Genomic DNA, 17,788 nt, shown 5'->3' with positions numbered 1-17,788 from the left:
TCTCAGCTTTGGTAATTGTCTGCCTGGCAAGTGGTTCTCTTCCTGGGTGTTTAAAAAAACTTACTCCGTTTTCTGAATTCTTAGCCAAAGCATAAACTTAGTTGTGATATTGAACATATTTTCAAAAACTGAAAAGGATCCACCAAAAAGTTAGACTTGAAACTAATTTCCACAAGTTCTAGACCACCAAAAATATTTAAGGAATTATTCTGAGTATAAAAAAATAGATTTTAAAAACCCAAACCAATAAAGCACAATCAAAGTAATAATGTCATGCAAGCATAAAGTAAGAGAAAGCATTGCAGGCATAACTTCAAGAGGAGTATCATGAAAACTACAAGCACCATCACACCAGCATCCAGTTACACAACTATCCAATGGGTTACCTCTGTCTAGTGGAGATCCCATCATAAACCACAAAGGAAAGAAAACTGGTTAACCAACAGAAAATACAAGTACCACACGAATCATTGTGAAGTCAGTTTGTTTGATCTTCTCAATAAACTCATTCAAAATAGCCTCCACTAGATATTTACTTGTTCATAAGAAACAGTAGCTATGGACAGATTAAAGTCCATAGGTGAATACCAATAACACAGTACTAGGTTTTGATGGCGCTTCTACTTAGGAGAACTTTGCTGACTTCTTTTGTGGCTGACAAGAGGCATAGTCCTGCTTGATGGCATTTAGAGATTACTTCTTTGAGTTGACAACAAAAATGAGTATAGTCCAGTATGTTATTAAGGTTAGATCTCATACCACACTTGATCTTCTACCAAGAGACTGAACAGAAATTTCAGACCAGAAAAGCTACCGGATGAGAATTGGAACAGCAAAGCCCTCCACTAGGAAGTTAATATTTAAATTTCTCAAAAAAAAAGAAAAAAAAGTTGCATTTTTTACGTTACCCAAGATACTGCAAAGGTAAAGTATGTGAACAGGAAAAAATACACAAAATGAGAATAGGTCCCCAAAGGCTGACCATTACCAGCCATGACAATAAATGTGTATAGAAGCTAATACTTAATAATAATGATGTAATAAGCTTATGGGGAAATTGCTATAATTAAAATAAATAACATAGTGGAAGCCACAGGTTGAGAAACAGACAAAAGTCTAAGGATAGCGTGAAATGAGGAAGCTAAGCCAAAGAAGCAAACTTAACATTATTTTTCTAAAAATCATCCAGGCCATACTGATGCTGAGAAGGTAACATAAGGACAAATCTAATTTTGTTGGTAACAAAATTTGAGTTTGATATAACTTCAAACTCACAGAAAAGTTGAAAGATTAGTATAAAGTACTATTATATATTTTTTACCAATTCACCAACAGTTTACATATTACACAATTTGCCTTGTATTTTTTCAACATGCCACTTTGAAAGTAAATTGGAGACATCATGCCACTTTATACCTAAGTACCTCAGCATAGATTTCCCAGGAACAAAGACATTCTCTAATGTTTACAATCCAAAATGCCATAATCCCAAACGTTGAAATCCCCAAAGATCAAAATTTCTAAAGCCTAAAATCCCCAAAATGTAATTCTGATACATAATTTATAGTACAGTATATGTTTAATAAAACCAGGAAATTTAGTATCGATACACATACTATTATCTAATTCAGTCCTTTTTTTTTTTTTTTTTTTGAGATGGAGTCTCACTCTGTCACCCAGGCTGGAATGCAGTGGCGTGATCTCAGCTCACTGCAACCTCTGCCTCCTGGGTTCAAGCCTCAGCCTCCTGAGTAGCTAAGATTACAGATGCACACCACCATGCCCATCTAATTTTTGTATTTTTAGTAGAGACGGGTTTTGTCATGTTGGCCAGGCTGGTCTTGAACTCCTGGCCTCAGGTAATCTACCCACCTTGGCCTCCCAAAGTGCTGGGATTACAGATGTAAGCCACTGTGACCAGCCAAATACAGTCCATTTTCAAATTTAGCAAACTGTCCCAATAATTTCCTTTATAGCTATTTTCACCCTGATCAAGGATGTAATCCACAATCATAAACTGCATTTATTATCATGTCTCTTTAGTCTCCATTAATAGGGAACAGCCTTTCTTTGTCCTTCTTTATTTTTTCCTGTAGAGGTTTATTGGTTTTGATTGTGATAAATTCACCATTTTAACCATTTAACCACACAGTACGTGGGCCTTTTAGGTTTGCCTTCTTTCACTGAACATAATGTTTTTTAGGTTCACCATGTTGTAGCATGAATCAATATTTAATTCCTTTTTATTGCCAAATGATATTCCACTGTATGGGATGCTGATCATAATCCCCCCAAAATATACACCGAACACCATTCCCGAATGTTGAAATCCCCAAAGATCAAAATCCCTAAAGTCTAAAATCCTAATTTTGGAAAACATAAAAATTCTTTAAAAACATTTGCTTACATTTTTAAAGGAGATTTGAGAAACATAAAAATGTGACAGAACACTTTGAGCAGAAGAACCATGTTCATAAAAAAATGGCTCAAAGGGGAAATGTATAAACACCTATCACTATAGTTAGTAATTATATATGCCCCAGTTGTAACGGCAGTCATCTGAAATACCCTGAGAACAAACCTAAGTTTTTTCATGAGATCAATTAAAAACCACAATGGGTCCTTATTGCATACATAGTTGCCCAAAGAGCTGAGATCTTGAGAAATTTTATCTTTCACAAATGCAGAAGTACAAAAAAGGTCATTTCTTCATTTATTGAGGAAGTTTCAATGTTTTTACATAAACGCACAATGCTTACACACAATCAATACTGTGATAATACACTTTCCTGAAGTCGAATTTCTGATATCCAAAGCAGCAGCAGAAAAGTCTGCCTCAGCTCTCAGAAAGACCCATTTGTTGTCTCCAGATCCCTAGCTGATTGGGTGGTGCCCACCAACATTGAGGGCAGACCGTCCCCATCTAAATCCACTCAGATTCACACACTAATCTCCTCACCCTAACACCCAAAATAATGCTTTACCAGGTTTCTAGGTATTCCTTAATCTAGTCAAGTTGACATTTAAAATTACTGATACCTAAAATTAAGTCCACAAGTTCATCCCTTATCAATCTGGCATCCATTCACAGCTCCTTTCTTTTTTCTTTTTTTCTTTTTTTTTTTTTGAGACGGAGTCTCGTTTTGTCGCCAGGCTGGAGTGCAGTGGCACAATCTCTGCTCACCGCAATCTCTGCCTCCCAGGTTCAAGCGATTCCCCTGCCTCAGCCTCCCAAGTAGCTGGATTACAGGTGCTCGCCACCACGTCTGGCCAATTTTTTGTATTTTAGTAGAGATGGGGTTTCACCATATTTGCCAGGATGGTCTCGATCTCCTAATCTCATGATCTGCCCACCTTGGCCTCCCAAAGTGCTGGGATTACAGGCGTGAGCCACCACGCCTGGCCCCCATTCACAGCTCCTTAAGCCATACTTAACTCCAAATAAAGATAACAAGGTAAGGAATTTTGATCTTTTGGGATCGTATCTTTTGAGATTATGATCCAAACCCCACTGTATGTATATACCACAGTTTGTTTATCTATTCATATGCTCAAAGACATTTAGGTTATTTCCACCTTTTGGTTATTCATGTATGAGTATCTGTTTGAGTACGTGTTGTCAATTCTTTTGGTATGTACTAAGGAGAGGAATTGCTGGGTCATATGGCAGCTCTATGTTTTTGGTTTTTGTTTTGTTTTGTTTTGTTTTGAGACAGTGTCTCACTCTGACACCCAGGCTGGAGTGCAGTGATATGATCTTGGATCACTGCAGCCTTGACCTCTGGGGCTCAGCTCAGGTGATCCTCCTATCTCAGCCTCCCCAGTAGCTGGGACTACAGGTACATGTTACCATGCTCGGCTAATTTTTGTATTTTTTGTAGAGATGGGGTTTTGTCATGTTGCCCACGTTGGTCTTTAACTACTGGAGTTAAGTGATCTGCATGCCTCAGCCTCCAGAGTGCTGGAGTTACAGGCACGAACCACCATGCCCAGCTGGTTTTTTGTTTAAGACAGGAGGAGGTTGCTCTGTCGCACAGGATGAAATGTAGTGGCGCAATCATGGATCTAGGCTGCATCCTTGACCTCCTGGGCTTTAAGCAATCCTTCCACCTCAGCCTCCCAAAGTACTGGGATTACAGCACCATTTACATTCCCATAAGCAATGTAAGAGGATTCCACATTCTCCACATCCTCACCAATACTTCTTCCTCTTCTTCTTTAAAAAATTATAACCATCCTCATGGATATGACATGGTATCTCACTGTGATTTTGATTTACATTCCCCTAATACCTAATGATGTTCAGCATCTTTTCATGTGCTTTTTGACCATCTGTATATCTTCTTTGGAGAAATGTCTATCCAAATCCTTTGCTCATTTTTGAATTTGTTATTTCTCATTTGGCTGTTGAGTTCTAATCTAAGTTCTTTATATATTCTGGATATTAGATCCTTATCATAGATATATCTGCAAATATTTTCTCCTATTCTGTGTGTTGCCTCTTCACTCTTGATAATGTCCTATGAGGCAGAAAAGTTTTAAATATTGAAGTCCAATTTACCTATTTTATTATTTGTGCTTTTGATGTTATGTTTAATATTTCATTACCAATCCAAGGTCACGAAGATTTACCCCTACTTTTCTACTAAGGGTTTTATAGCATTTGCTCTTCTTTTTTAGGTTATTGATCCGTTTTGAGTTAAATTTTGTATATAATGTGAAGTAAGGGGTTCACCTTCATTCTTTTGTATGTGAATATCTAGTGGACCTTATACCATTGGTTGAAATGGTATGACCTTTTACCACTGTCTTACATGCTTGTTGAAATTCAATTAACCATAGATGTGTGGGTTTATTTCTGGACTCTCAATTTTCTCCCATTGTCTGTGTTTATGCCAGTACCACATCGTTTACATTTTTATAATTTAAAAAAAATTGCAGTAAAATGCATATAACAAAATTTACCACTATAAACATTTTAAAGGATAAGTCTCTTCAGCTCTGTCCATCTTTTTTTCATTATTTTTCCTCTCTGCCTCAGACTAGATAACATTAATTGACCTGTATCTTTAAGTTCACTAATTCTTTCTTCTGCCCGCTCAAGTTTGCTGGTTGAATCCCTCTAGTCAATTTTTCAACTCAGCTCTTGTACTTTTCAGTTCCAGAACTTCTATTTGGTACCTTTTAAATAATTTCTATGTATCTATTGAAATTTTCTGTTAGTTCATACATCATCCTTTTAGCTACTTAACTATACTTTAGGCAGTTGATCTAAAGTCTTTGAGTAGTACATATAATGTCTTTGTCTCCTCAAGGATACTTCCTATTTTTTTTTTTTTCTGTGATTGGGCTGTAATTTATTGTTTCTATGTATGCATAATTTCTTGTTGAAACTGGACATTTTGTATATTATAATGTGGTTAACTCTCAAAATCGCATTCTTCCCCTTCCTCAGGTTTGTTGTTGCTACTTACTGTGGGTTGCAGTTGTTTGTTTAATGACTTTATTAAACTCTTCTCGTAAAGACCTGTGACCTTTGTCATAGGTCGTCACTCTAGTCTCTGCTCACCTTAGTGAGCAAGTAGTGATTTGACAGGTTTCCTTAAATGCCTGGAGCCAAAGGGGGAAAAATGCTCTCTGGATCTTTTCAGATTGGCTCTCTATTGGGCATTTCTTCAGTGCTTACTTAGCAAGACCATTTGCAACTCTCTCTTAGCCTTAAGATTCCTGCTTGCATGGGGCTTAAATGTCAGCCAGACATGAAAGCTCAGTATCTTCTAAGGTTTCTTCTGAACATTCATTCAACCCTAAGCCTTCTAGACCCCCCTGTATATGGTGAAGCATTTCAAATCACTTGTTCTCCCATGTATCTCCTTACAAAGCCTCTTCCTTCCCAGGCTATTTGGTTTGTCTGCTGCTTGTCCCAGCTGCTACAGTGAGTATTATTTACCTTTAAATCTTTCTGACAAATGCTGCCCCAGTCCCCTAAAAGCTCTGAAGCAGGTGAAACAAAGGCAAGCCTCAAAGCTGATTCCTTAGGGAGCCACCAGACAGGTTGATGCCCACATCCAGAGTCATCCAAGAACATGATCCACATTGCTCGTTCTGACACAAGCAAGCTCCGTCAGGAACATGGGCCGCCATCCTTATGGCTGCCATTGCACTGGGGAGTTGGGGTGGCCACAAGGTATGTTAAAATGCAATCTTTTGTGAACAAATTTTAGCAGCTTCTTTCTTTTAAAGCATTCTCCTGGTTGTTTCAAGTCTTTCATTAGATTCTAGAGATCTGAACAAGTTGACTGACAGTTTTTGGCAGCTTAATTTTTGGTTTAATGGCGGGATGTGGTTTTGGAGTTCCCTGCTGTGTCATTTTTTATCTCTTTGTACTTCTTAACCTTGACAGTTTTAAAAGGCGCAGGTGAGTTATATTGTAGAATATCTCTCATTTTGAATTAGGCTGATGTTTCTTTGTGATTAGATTCATATCTAGCTATCACAAACTATGAATTCATGTTGATACCTATAATTCCTTTCTAGGATACAATTTAGTCTTATCCCTCATACACTTGTTACTACCTTCTCCAAAAATGAGAAACCTGGTTCCCATTATCATCAATATATTTATTCAAGCTTAGAATACACAAAAAGTAGTTTCACAACTGCTAATCCCATCTCTGCAGAAAACAAACTATATCATCTAGAGTTCAACATTTGTTACTTTTTTAAGGAAAATCTACATATGTTGAAACGCAAAAATCTAATGTATAATACACGTCTTTATCAAGATATGGAACATCTCCATCACTTCTGAAAGTTCTTTTATGCCCCTCCATAATAAATTCCTACCATATCTTCACCATAGATGAGTTTTGCCTGTTCTAGAAATTGATATAAATGGTATCACTAGTATATACTTTGGTGTCCTGCTTCTTTGGCTCAGCATAATGTGGGGAAGATTCATCCACACTGTAATCATCAGTAGTTCACTTTTATTGCTGAGTAGTATTTCATTCTGATCATTACAAAATTAAAATATATAATAAATGTAAAAGCGTTCCTATTTTGCCACATCCTCTCCAGCATCTGTTGTTTCCTGACTTTTTAATGATTGCCATTCTAACTGGCATGAGATGGCATCTCATTGTGGTTTTGATTTGCATTTCTCTAATGACCAGTGATGATGAGCTTTTTTCATATGTTTGTTGGCCGCAGAAATGCCTTCTTTTGAGAAGTGTCTGTTCATATCGTTCACCCACTTTTTGATGGGGTTATTTTTTTCTTGTAAATTTATTTAAGTTCCTTGTAAATTCTGGATATTAGCCCTTTGTCAGATGGATACATTGCAAACATTTTCTTCCATTCTGAAGGTTTCCTGTTCACTCTGATGGTAGTTTCTTTTGCTGTGTGGAAGCTCTTTAGTTTAATTGGATCCTATTTGTCAATTTTGGCTTTTGTTGCCATTGCTTCTGGTGTTTTAGTCATGAAGCCTTTGCCCATGCCTACGTCCTGAATGGTATTGCCTAGGTTTTCTTCTAGGGTTTTTATGGTTTTAGGTCTTACATTTAAGTCTTTAATCCATCTCGAGTTAATTTCTGTATAAGGTGTAAGGAAGAGGTCCAATTTCAGTTTTCTGCATATGGCTAGTCAGGTTTCCCAGCACCACTTATTAAATAGGGAATCCTTTCCCCATTGCTTGTTTTTGTCAGGTTTTGCAAAGATCAGATGGTTGTAGATGTGTGGTGTTATTTCTGAGGTCTCTGTTCTGTTCCATTGGTCTATATGTCGTTTTGTGATGTGCTGTTTCTAATTCTTTAGTAAAAAGGTCTACATTGTTCTTCCATGCTTTTGCAGTTGGGGTGGTAAAGAAGTAGAGAGGGAGAGAAGTTACTTGTATGTTTTCAGAGGCATGCTCTTGTTAAAGAGTGGTTCAGGTAAATTTAGGATTATGTATCTATTTACTAACTCTTAAGAATTTATAAGTGAATTTATAGAGTATCCAAAACTCTGAGGAAGATTCTTACAAAATTCATGACATAGTAATTACAGACACAAAAATTATCATAAAACCCTCAAATTTGATCCAAGTTACTCAAAGCTAGGAAGAACATCAAATAAATATGTCAAAATTTGGGAGGAAATAGGAGTTACTAGAAAACAAACTTTTAGATTATTCTGTGCCTATGGCTGCTTCTTAGCTGGTGTTTTAAAACCAAAGACCTGATTCTACCATTTGATCCAGCAATCCCACTACTGGGTATTTACTCAAAGGAAAAGAAGTCATTATACAAAAAAGATACTTGCATACGCATATTTATAGCAGCACAATTCACAATTGCAAATACGTGGAACCAGCCCAAATGCCCATCAATAAATAAGTGGATAAACAAACTGTGGAATATGTATACGATGGAATACTACTCAGCCATAAAAAGGAACGAATTAATGGCATTTGCAGCAACTTAGATAGGACTGGAGACTATTATTATAAATGAAGTAACTCAAGAATGGAAAACTAAACATTGTATGTTCTCATTCATAAATGGGAGCTAAGCTATGAAGATCCAAACGCATAAGAATGATACAATGGACTTTGGCGACTTGGGGGTGGGGGGAAGGGTGAGGGGGTGAGGGATAAAAGTCTACAAATTGGGTTCAGTGTACACTGCTCAGCTGATGGGTGCACCAAAATCTCACAAATCACCACTAAAGAACTTACTCATGGAACCAAATACTACCTGTTCCCCAAAAACCTATGGAAATAAAACTTTTTTTTTTTTTTTTTAAAAAAGAAAGAAAATGTCAAGTAAAATGATCCTTCATTTAATCTTTTGGATGGTGTTTAATCTTTTACTAAATTTTAAGTCATTCTTTCCCCTAAGCAAACACCACTTATACACTTCAGGGGTGATATGGAGGCACATTCCAAGGAGAACATAATCTTATCAGACTGGTAATAATGTTCATTTTCTCTCACTGCCCCAGAAGTAGTTATTTTAATTTTTTGTTACTTTGTTGTTGTTGTTTTCTTTTCTTCTTCTTCTTCTTTTTTTTTTTTTCCTAAGATGGAGTGTTGCTCTGTCCCCCAGGCTTGAGTGCAACGGTGAGATTTCAGCTCACCACAACCTCTGCCTCCCGGGTTCAAGCGATTCTCCTGCCTCAGCCTCCTGAGTAGCTGGGATTACAAGCATGTGCTACCACACCCAACTAATTTTTGTATTTTTTTGTAGAGACAGGGTTTCACCACGTTGGCCAGGCTGGTCTCAAACTCCTGACCTCAAGTGATCCTCCTGCCTTGGCCTCCCAAAGTGCTGGGATTACAGGCGTGAGCCACCGTGCCTGGTGTGTTTTCTTTTTTTAAAAAATTTTTGTTATTAATACACATATTAATATGTAATTTTTACTAGAAAGTATAACCTAAGAATTTATATTTAATTCAATATATGTAGTAAATTCAAATATAATAAACTATAAGAAAGAAATTTTTTAATATAAAAGTTGAAAGAAATAGAACACACTTCAATTCTATTGTAAGGGTATATAATGTGAGATTAGGTAATAAATTATCAGTTCAGTTAAAAAAAATTTAGTAAGGGTCTGTGAGAAATTTGTTTCACCTTCAAGTTCCTGAGGTAAGACTCTAGCAGTCCTTCAGTATACATTATGTTGTTTTATGCAGCTTAGAAGTTACATTTCAAACTTGATTCCAATCACTTGAATCTCTGAAATTAAGGGTATGGAAGCAGAATGCAGGTCAAATGACAAGAATAGCATTTCTATTTAATTTACTGACCAATGTTACCTCTTCTTAGAGAAGAAAATTATGCAAAATATTTTAAAGCAATGTGCTCACTAACTTAAATTAACAAAATATAACTGTTTTACTATTCACTGATATGACCTAGTCTTAGATCTTATTTATTTCAAAATTTAAAATGTAGTTATAGGTACAGTATCACCAACCCATTCAAATTACTGATCTCAAGTAAAGGCAAATGGACATTATTATAGGTTTCTGGTATTGATCTCAACTGCACCATATCCTGGATATTTTCATTTTTTAGATAAGCAGAAAGACTTGAAAGTAAACTTATTATATAGCAAATTATACACTACACATGTGTAATTGGTACGCTTCACAGTGAGTCAAAAACCTAGATTGTTGTACCAGATGACTTTATGCAGAAGCACTCACACTTTAGTTTCTGACCAATCATATAAACTTATAAAATACATGGTTAAAGTTGCCAGTGCCATGAGGGGCACTGGGACTGGGATTTCCAGACTCATGAGTGCTAAGTGTGCTCAAACAGTAAATCCTAGCTAGTTACAGGGTGGATCAAAATATGGTTAGTAATTTTGCCTTCTGGGACTCAAGTATATGAAGCCAAAGAGAAAAATCACATCTAGAAACTTATTTCTTCTAGTTAAGATCTAATTTTCAAGTTATAAAGTTCAAAAAAGCTTTTTCTAGTTAATAGAAGTTAATGGACTATGTCTGCAAAATCAATGTTTACATATCATCCAGAAATTCAAAACATCTTTGGCATATAGAAAATCTGATGAAGAACACAGCTTTACTATTTAAATTAAAGCATCATCCTTTATGGGGCTGAAATCTTTGGATTATTTTAGTATTAATATTTCACTACATTGCTGAAATACATTCAAAGTCTATCTAAATCCCTTGAGTAATATTTGAGGTTGTACATCAAAAACAAATTAATGATAATATGCTTCTTCTGGAAAATACAATTTTGGCATATCATTTCCAAATGACAAATAGTATTTCTATCTAAGGTTGGGGTCAAAGTATGTGGTGGGGTGTTAGAAAGGAAGAGAAAATTCAGCAATATTCCCATGCAATTAATGCTTTCACTTCATTATCTAGTTGGTGCATGGATTGATGCCAAAGCCTTGGTAAAACATCAATCTTAAACAATCACACTATTTCCAATCAAATTAAAAATGTTGCACGGCTAAAATATGTTATTCTCATTCCCCACCCCATCTCTGAACTTGAAGAAGGGTAGAATTTGGGGATATATCAGACAACAATGAAATCAAAATGTTTCTAATTTGAAGTAGTTTATGATTCCTCCTTCTGACTCAAATTTTCTTCTAAGCTTTTCAAAGGTAGTATCGCATTTGAGGCAAACATACATAAATTACTGTGCAACAAACTGGAAGGTGAATGCTTAAGATACTGTAAACTTCACTATGCCAGAAAGCAATTCTCTTTTCAGTCCCAATTCTAACCACCTCAGCTGTGAGAACAATTCCAAATACCTGGAATGCAAAGGTTTTCTTATCTCATTAACTAGATGGCTTCAGAGAAGATGGTACAAATGAAGATGTTTTTAAAACACAGTGGCAGATGATTTGATTAAAAAGCAATAATAAAACATTTTAAAAGTCTACTGGAATGGCATTAACTTTAAGGAAATGATACAACTTTACTGAAAAGGTTTGTTTTAATCCTCAGTATCTGAATGAGGTATTATCAAAACTCTAGAAGGAGAAAATCTTCAACTCTAGCATGTTATTTCTGCATACTAGCTTCAAAGCAGCTTTGAGCAGGGGAATCTATGTTTTATGACTTGATTATCTGCTATGTAAATCTAAGAATTTAATTTTGAACTTTGGCCACTCAAATGGATCGGTGCTAAAAAGAACGCCCTGAGATCAGCAGCAGTGTTGGTTTTAGTCACTTGGGTTACAAAAGGTGTCTCTACCACTTAATGTAAAAACAATCTCAAGTAAAAATCTTGAAAAATAAGTCAATATAGTGATTTCACCTTCTTTCACTTAGAAAAAATTTGTATAAGAAAAAAATGCATCATAAGAACAAAAATTAAAGTTTCACTCTGAGGATCACCGTTCACAACCTTGATCTAAACTGCTTTAGTAACTATCACCTCCCAAGAAACTGTGTTGATGAAGGATTTTAAAAGCAATTTTGAAAGCAAACAAACATTTACAGGTATCCCTTAAGCACCAATGACCATTAAAGACACCATTAAAGACCATGAAAAACTTAAGCATTATACTTCGCATATTCTGGAAGTATATGAACTGGAAGTGGCTGACCTCAATTACAGGTGTCAGCATCTCATTTGATTTATTCTCTTTAGTAAATGCCAGGCACTGTGCTAGGTACTTTATATTTGCATTATCTCTTTAAGTCCTCATTGCATATTATTATCTGCACTTTATAGATAAGAAAACTCAGGGTTAGAGAAGTCACATAAGTAGCCAAAGGTGACAATACCATTAAGTGGCAGGAGACTCCAGAGCCCATGTCATGAATCATTATATGTTACATTGTATCAACTGCACAGGAACACACTGGGTATCTATACTGTTCACAATTTCTGGAAAATGTTAATCGGGACTGAATATTTTTGAAATAGTACACTACCATAAAATATTTACCTTGGGGCTTAGTTTGTATTCACTAAGTTAACTTGAAGTTGAAGAGGAAAGTCCAAGCCAATGATATAGGTGCACATTTTTTTTAAGGCTTTCACTTACTCAAATGCATATTTCAATCATTTTGAAATGTGCATCACTTCAAGAGTGTAATGTTCTTTATAATTTTTAATTAACAAATGTTAGATTAATCTGTAATTGGTGAAGTTTTTTATTCAAGTTTAGAATTTTAAAAAATACATCATGCCAAAAACAAATATGCAAATAAAGGACTATCCTCACACATTCCCTACAACCAAAGATTATAAATAGATAGTCAGGCTAAGTTGAGAACTCGTTTTACCAGAATAGAAGAAGAAATAACTTGTTTAGTATACTCTTATAGAACTTTATTTGTGTGACCTTAAACATGCTAGAATGTGCCAAAATGTAAGAAAAAAGAAGTTGGCCTGGAACTAAGGAAAGTTCTCTGATAGCAAAGTGATTTTTGAATCTTGTTTTATGATGAAAAAGCTAAAGATGAAGGTGTAAGAAATGCAATGGTTAGTCATGTTTATGTTTTCAAATCAACAATGATAGATCAAATGGGTTCACTGATCCCAAATTCAAATACAACATAATCTAAAATAAAAATGGATTTAAAGATATTTTAATAGGCGTCTGAATATTTGAGACAACTAAGTAAAACTACACCCTCCTTTGGCACACTTAATGATTGCATTATTATTTATTTTCTCAACTTGAATAATCAAACACATGGGTTAGATTAACAAACTTTAGTAGTGGTGGAACTCAGAGACTGGAAAGAGACATTATGGATACTCCTCACAGCAGTCTAAGTATTTGACAGCATTAATAAACTGCATCTGAAGAACAGCATTCTATGCTACCAGGAAAACAAAATGATCCCAGACTTTCCACAGGCAATAGAAACTTAGCATGCAAAGAACAAGTCACTGCAAAGAAGCAAGCAAGAAATGCCTCTTCTACAAAGTAACTGTTCATTGACCTTTGGAAGCTTAAAGGATTCATACTAGTGTCACCAAAATGAGTGATATTCATAGAACACAATGTAGGTAAACAATTCTCCCACTACCTAAGAAAAAGGTTTATTATTATTCTTTAATGTAAAAAGTTTATTCATAAGATAGCCTTAAGAATGCAGAAAAGCTTGATTTTGAATCCCTGATCAACCAAGGACATTACCTTAAATAGTGAAAGTTTAAAGAAGACTGGTGCTCTTTTGTCACCTAATGTGGTTGACTACTTAATGCTGCAGATTCCAGAGACTTTTAAGCACTTACCAACTCCTGCCTCTCTAATCTATTCCTAATTAGTAAGGATACCTAACCAAGTCCAGCCATTTTAAATCTTCCAGCCGTAAGCCATACAATTATTAAAGGAGAGGAAGAGTTTTTAGCTACCCGCTACAAACTGTCCTACCATAATTAGAGAACTGGAAGTGGCTGGCCTCAATCACAGGTGTTAGTATCTCGTCTGATCTACTCGGTACTCTGTATGATGTTTGTTCCATGGCTGTTCTAAAATCGAATTCTCAGGATTAGAAACATTGATAATGGAATCGCCCATACATTATTCTGACATAATTTTTAATGTATTTGTTGGTTTGGTTCAGAATGCAGTTAAAGGTAAAGGTATTTAGGAAGATAATCTATTGTACCAATAATAAGATACCTAATTTGAGGGTTTGGTAAGAGGGACTACCAAAAATTACACCCCATTTTTCAAACAAAGGAGTATAGAAAAAATGTACTGTAAAAATAAAGAGCACCCTATGGTCTTCGTTAGTTGTATTAGTTATTTTAAACAAAAAGATGTTTATAATTCAGCTTAATTTATATTTAATTACAACTCAGTTTAATTTATATTTTTAGGACTGCCAACCACCAGAAATGAGAGTAATATTTTAATGAATAAATTTTAATAATTTATAAACTACCATTAAAGAGCCCAAGCCTTCAAAGATCAATTTAAAAAGTACCTTTAGGAGTGTCCTTGAAGATCTCCTTGGCCAGCCTGTAAGTATATATTCTTTTCATGGTTTTCTCCAAATATTTAGTTGCTTTTCCAAGTTAAAGTCATTGATTAGCTCAGAAAAGCAAAATAATAAAGTCTTTCTAGGTGTCCCATTTGTTTCCCCTTAAGCCATTTTACTGAGCAAAGTGCAACCAAGCAACTGCTTATTTGTATTTATTATGTAAGAAATTTCAAAAGAAAAAAAGATTAATTTTTAACTTGAAGTTACTGTTGTTTCATCAGTCCTGTTACAGTTCAAGTAGGAACATAATATCCCAAATAAGACTTTTTTGTTTTTGTTTTAGAGACAGGGTCTCACTCCGTCACCCAGGCTGGAGTAGTGTCACAATCTTAGCTCACTATAACCTCCAACTCCTGGGATCAAGCGATCTTCCCACGTCAGCCTCCTGAGTAGCTAGGACTACTACTGTTTTTAAATGTTTTCATAGAGATGAGGTCTTGCTATGTTGCTCAGGCTGGTCATGAACTCCTGGTTGCTCAAGCGATCCTCCTGCCTCTGCCTCTCAAAGTGCTGGGATTACAGGCATGAGCCACCAGACCTAGCCTCCAAGTAAGACTATTTAAGTGACTCAGTTAATTAAGTATCTCTTATACTTAATAAGAGTGATTAAAACAAAATTTCTTAACCTTTTGTGTAACATATAACATTAAAACTTCCTTTTAAATCATGCTGCGTATCAAATTCTCAAGGACTTGTGCAGTGCTTGGATTGTCATATTAAAGATAAAGTATGTTAATTTAAAGTGACAGGAACGAAATCATTCTGAAGGGAGCAGGGCAAGGACATATGCATCATGCACTGAACCTTTGTTCCTGAAGCATTACTATGGATTTTGGAGCATTAAGTAATTTAAAGCACATGCTGCTGAGTCAGTACCTGCCAGAAATCCTAATCAGAAGATGAGAAAAAGAAAAAACATTGACATTGTTTGATTATATGAACAAACCGATCAAATATACATGTCACAAAACATAATATACAAAGAAACAGTTAAAACCTGTAATAATATCACTGAACACCTGGAAGTAGGAAATGAGGAATACATAGAAATGTTTTAGATATTATCTGGTAGGCACAAAACAAAACAAGGATGTCTCATTACCAGTTCTTAATATTTTTTTAACTTCATGGCAAAATAGTTGCTTTGCCACTCATACTAATATAGGCAATCAAATATGGATGAGTTCAGATAATTAGTTACTTAAGAAAGAGTACAGAATGGCTCCTTAGAAAAAGATCTCCTCCAAAATTATGCTGCATTAAATAAAGTGATATCCACACTGGTATTAAAAAAAAAAAAAACAGTCATCCTGAAGGCTGGCATTTGGACAAGCAGTTGTTGTTAGCTAATTTAGCTGGGTACCACTCCAAACTATTTTCAAATAGCAAATGGTTTTAAAGATTTTTTTCAATAAATAAACTTCACTGACCAGGAAATAAAATTTGACCTATATTTACCATCCTATTCTAACCACACTGAATAGCATTGTAAAATTTCTTGACTGAAAAATAGATGCTATTAACAATTTACAAGCCTACAGCTGGAACTTATGTGACAGAGCCCAAGGGATTTTACGGCACAGGAATGAGATGAATCACTGTGAACACAGGACAACTCCGATATGTGAAATCGAACTGGAGGCCTCTCTTTAGTTAATGGACTTGGTATTTAACCTGGGCTAGTTGCTCATTACAGAGATAGCACAGGAGATTTTTATAGCTAATTAAACTGGGAAGGAAAGGACAGTGGAGAGAACAAATACTAGTCTGCAGCTTTTCACGTAAACGAAGAAAGAAAATCATATATATGATAGCAGAGAACTCCTTTCATAAACTGAGTAAAGGGCTCAAAGTCATGCAAAATAGCTATAATTTGTAGAGCTAGATACTTTACCTATTGTCCCAATTTTACTGAGAATGTAACTGACAGGTTAACTGGTCTCTTGCTCAAGGTTACCCATCAACTATGTGGGAGAGCCTATATTTAAATACAGGACTGTCTATATCCAAAGTCCACACTCTTCATCCCACTCTAGTACACATAAAGAAGTTCAGCAATCCACAAGACTATGTTTTTCATACCAATTCAGCATACTTTATAACATCTACTAACCATTTACACACAGCTGCCAAACAGAGTACTGAGATACTCAAAATGGAAATGGCTTGGAAAATATTTCAGATACCAAAGCCAGATATTTTTTTTTTAGGGTTATGGTATGTAGAAAAGAACTAAAGTTGCTAATTTGAAAGAGGAGCTAAAACTGAGTAAATGTTTTTAAAATAATTTAAAGAACTTTGGATGGGAAAGAAGGAAGACGGCAAAATCTGTAACTAAAAATAAAACAGAAAATTCCAGCAGGTGTGAAAGGATATGAAATGTTGAATTTGTTCCTCAATTCACTTTTGTAAATTAATTACATTCTTTTTTTGAGACAGAGTCTCACTCTGTTGACCATGCTGGAGTGCAGTGGTGCAATCTTGGCTCACTGCACTTCCGCCTCCCGGGTTCAAGTGAATCTCCTGCCTCAGCCTCCCAAGTAGCTGGGATTACAGGCGCCTGCCACCAAGCCTGGCTAATTTTTGTATCTTTAGTAGAGTTAGGGTTTCACCATGTTGGTCAGGCTGGTCTCGAACTCCTGACCTCAAGTGATCTGCCTGCCTCGGACTCCCAAAGTGCTGGGATTATAGGCATGAGCCACTGCACCCGGCCAGTAAATTAATTACATCCTAAATTTTGCTTGTCTAAAGACTATAATGGGCAGCTCCATTCAAATGATGCTATATTTAACATAAAATTAATCAATATTTGAAAGAGTTAATAAATTATTTAGTTTATAATAGTAAATTGTAGAGACAGGATTCCAAATTGTCTTAAACACTACATGATACCGCCTTTCCTATGCCTAATCCAGTTGTGTATACAACCTCTTAAAAATTTTACTACCTTACCTAATACTCTTTGCTCAAAAAAAAAAAAACCCTGATTATAATCAGCAAAGATCCAAGTTTTCAAATACAGGTGACAGTGCTTACTTTAAGAGTAATGGCTTCAGAAAAAAAAAAAAAAAAGAAAGCACTTCTGAAAATGTCAAGTGGTGCTCATGGTATATGAAACAATAATGGAGCCAATAACAGTAAAATTGATATTCTGATTTTTAAATTCAGGTATTAAAATGTATATATCCCATATTTTCTTTCTATAAAATGAAGTGTTATGTGGTTTCTCAGGTTAGTATGAATTTCTAGCTGTACTTTGTCAAAGCAGAAAAGATTAACTTCAACTCTTACCAAAAAGAA

General features: G+C 35.5%; 1 protein-coding gene across 6 annotated transcripts in view; it reads right to left on the bottom strand.

The window, feature by feature from the left end:
* LOC129481027 (calcium uptake protein 1, mitochondrial) overlaps positions 1–17,788 on the bottom strand; it is a 272,554-nt gene that overhangs the window by 149,605 nt on the left and 105,161 nt on the right. Inside the window, exons 6-7 of one of the 6 annotated variants that reach the window (XM_055275813.2) lie at positions 15,365–15,376; positions 387–392 (exon numbers count right to left, since the gene is read on the bottom strand). The exons of 4 other annotated variants lie outside the window; for them this stretch is intronic. In XM_055275813.2, the coding sequence (XP_055131788.1) occupies positions 387–392; positions 15,365–15,376 (18 nt within the window). The remainder of the gene's footprint in view (positions 1–386; positions 393–15,364; positions 15,377–17,788) is intronic. One more of the 6 variants, XM_055275814.2, reaches the window with a different exon arrangement.

The sequence above is a fragment of the Symphalangus syndactylus genome, chromosome 4 (assembly GCF_028878055.3).
Source record: "Symphalangus syndactylus isolate Jambi chromosome 4, NHGRI_mSymSyn1-v2.1_pri, whole genome shotgun sequence".
NCBI lineage: Eukaryota > Metazoa > Chordata > Mammalia > Primates > Hylobatidae > Symphalangus > Symphalangus syndactylus.
Note: the sequence above shows the minus strand (reverse complement) of the source record. Positions and strands in the feature narration are given on the sequence as shown.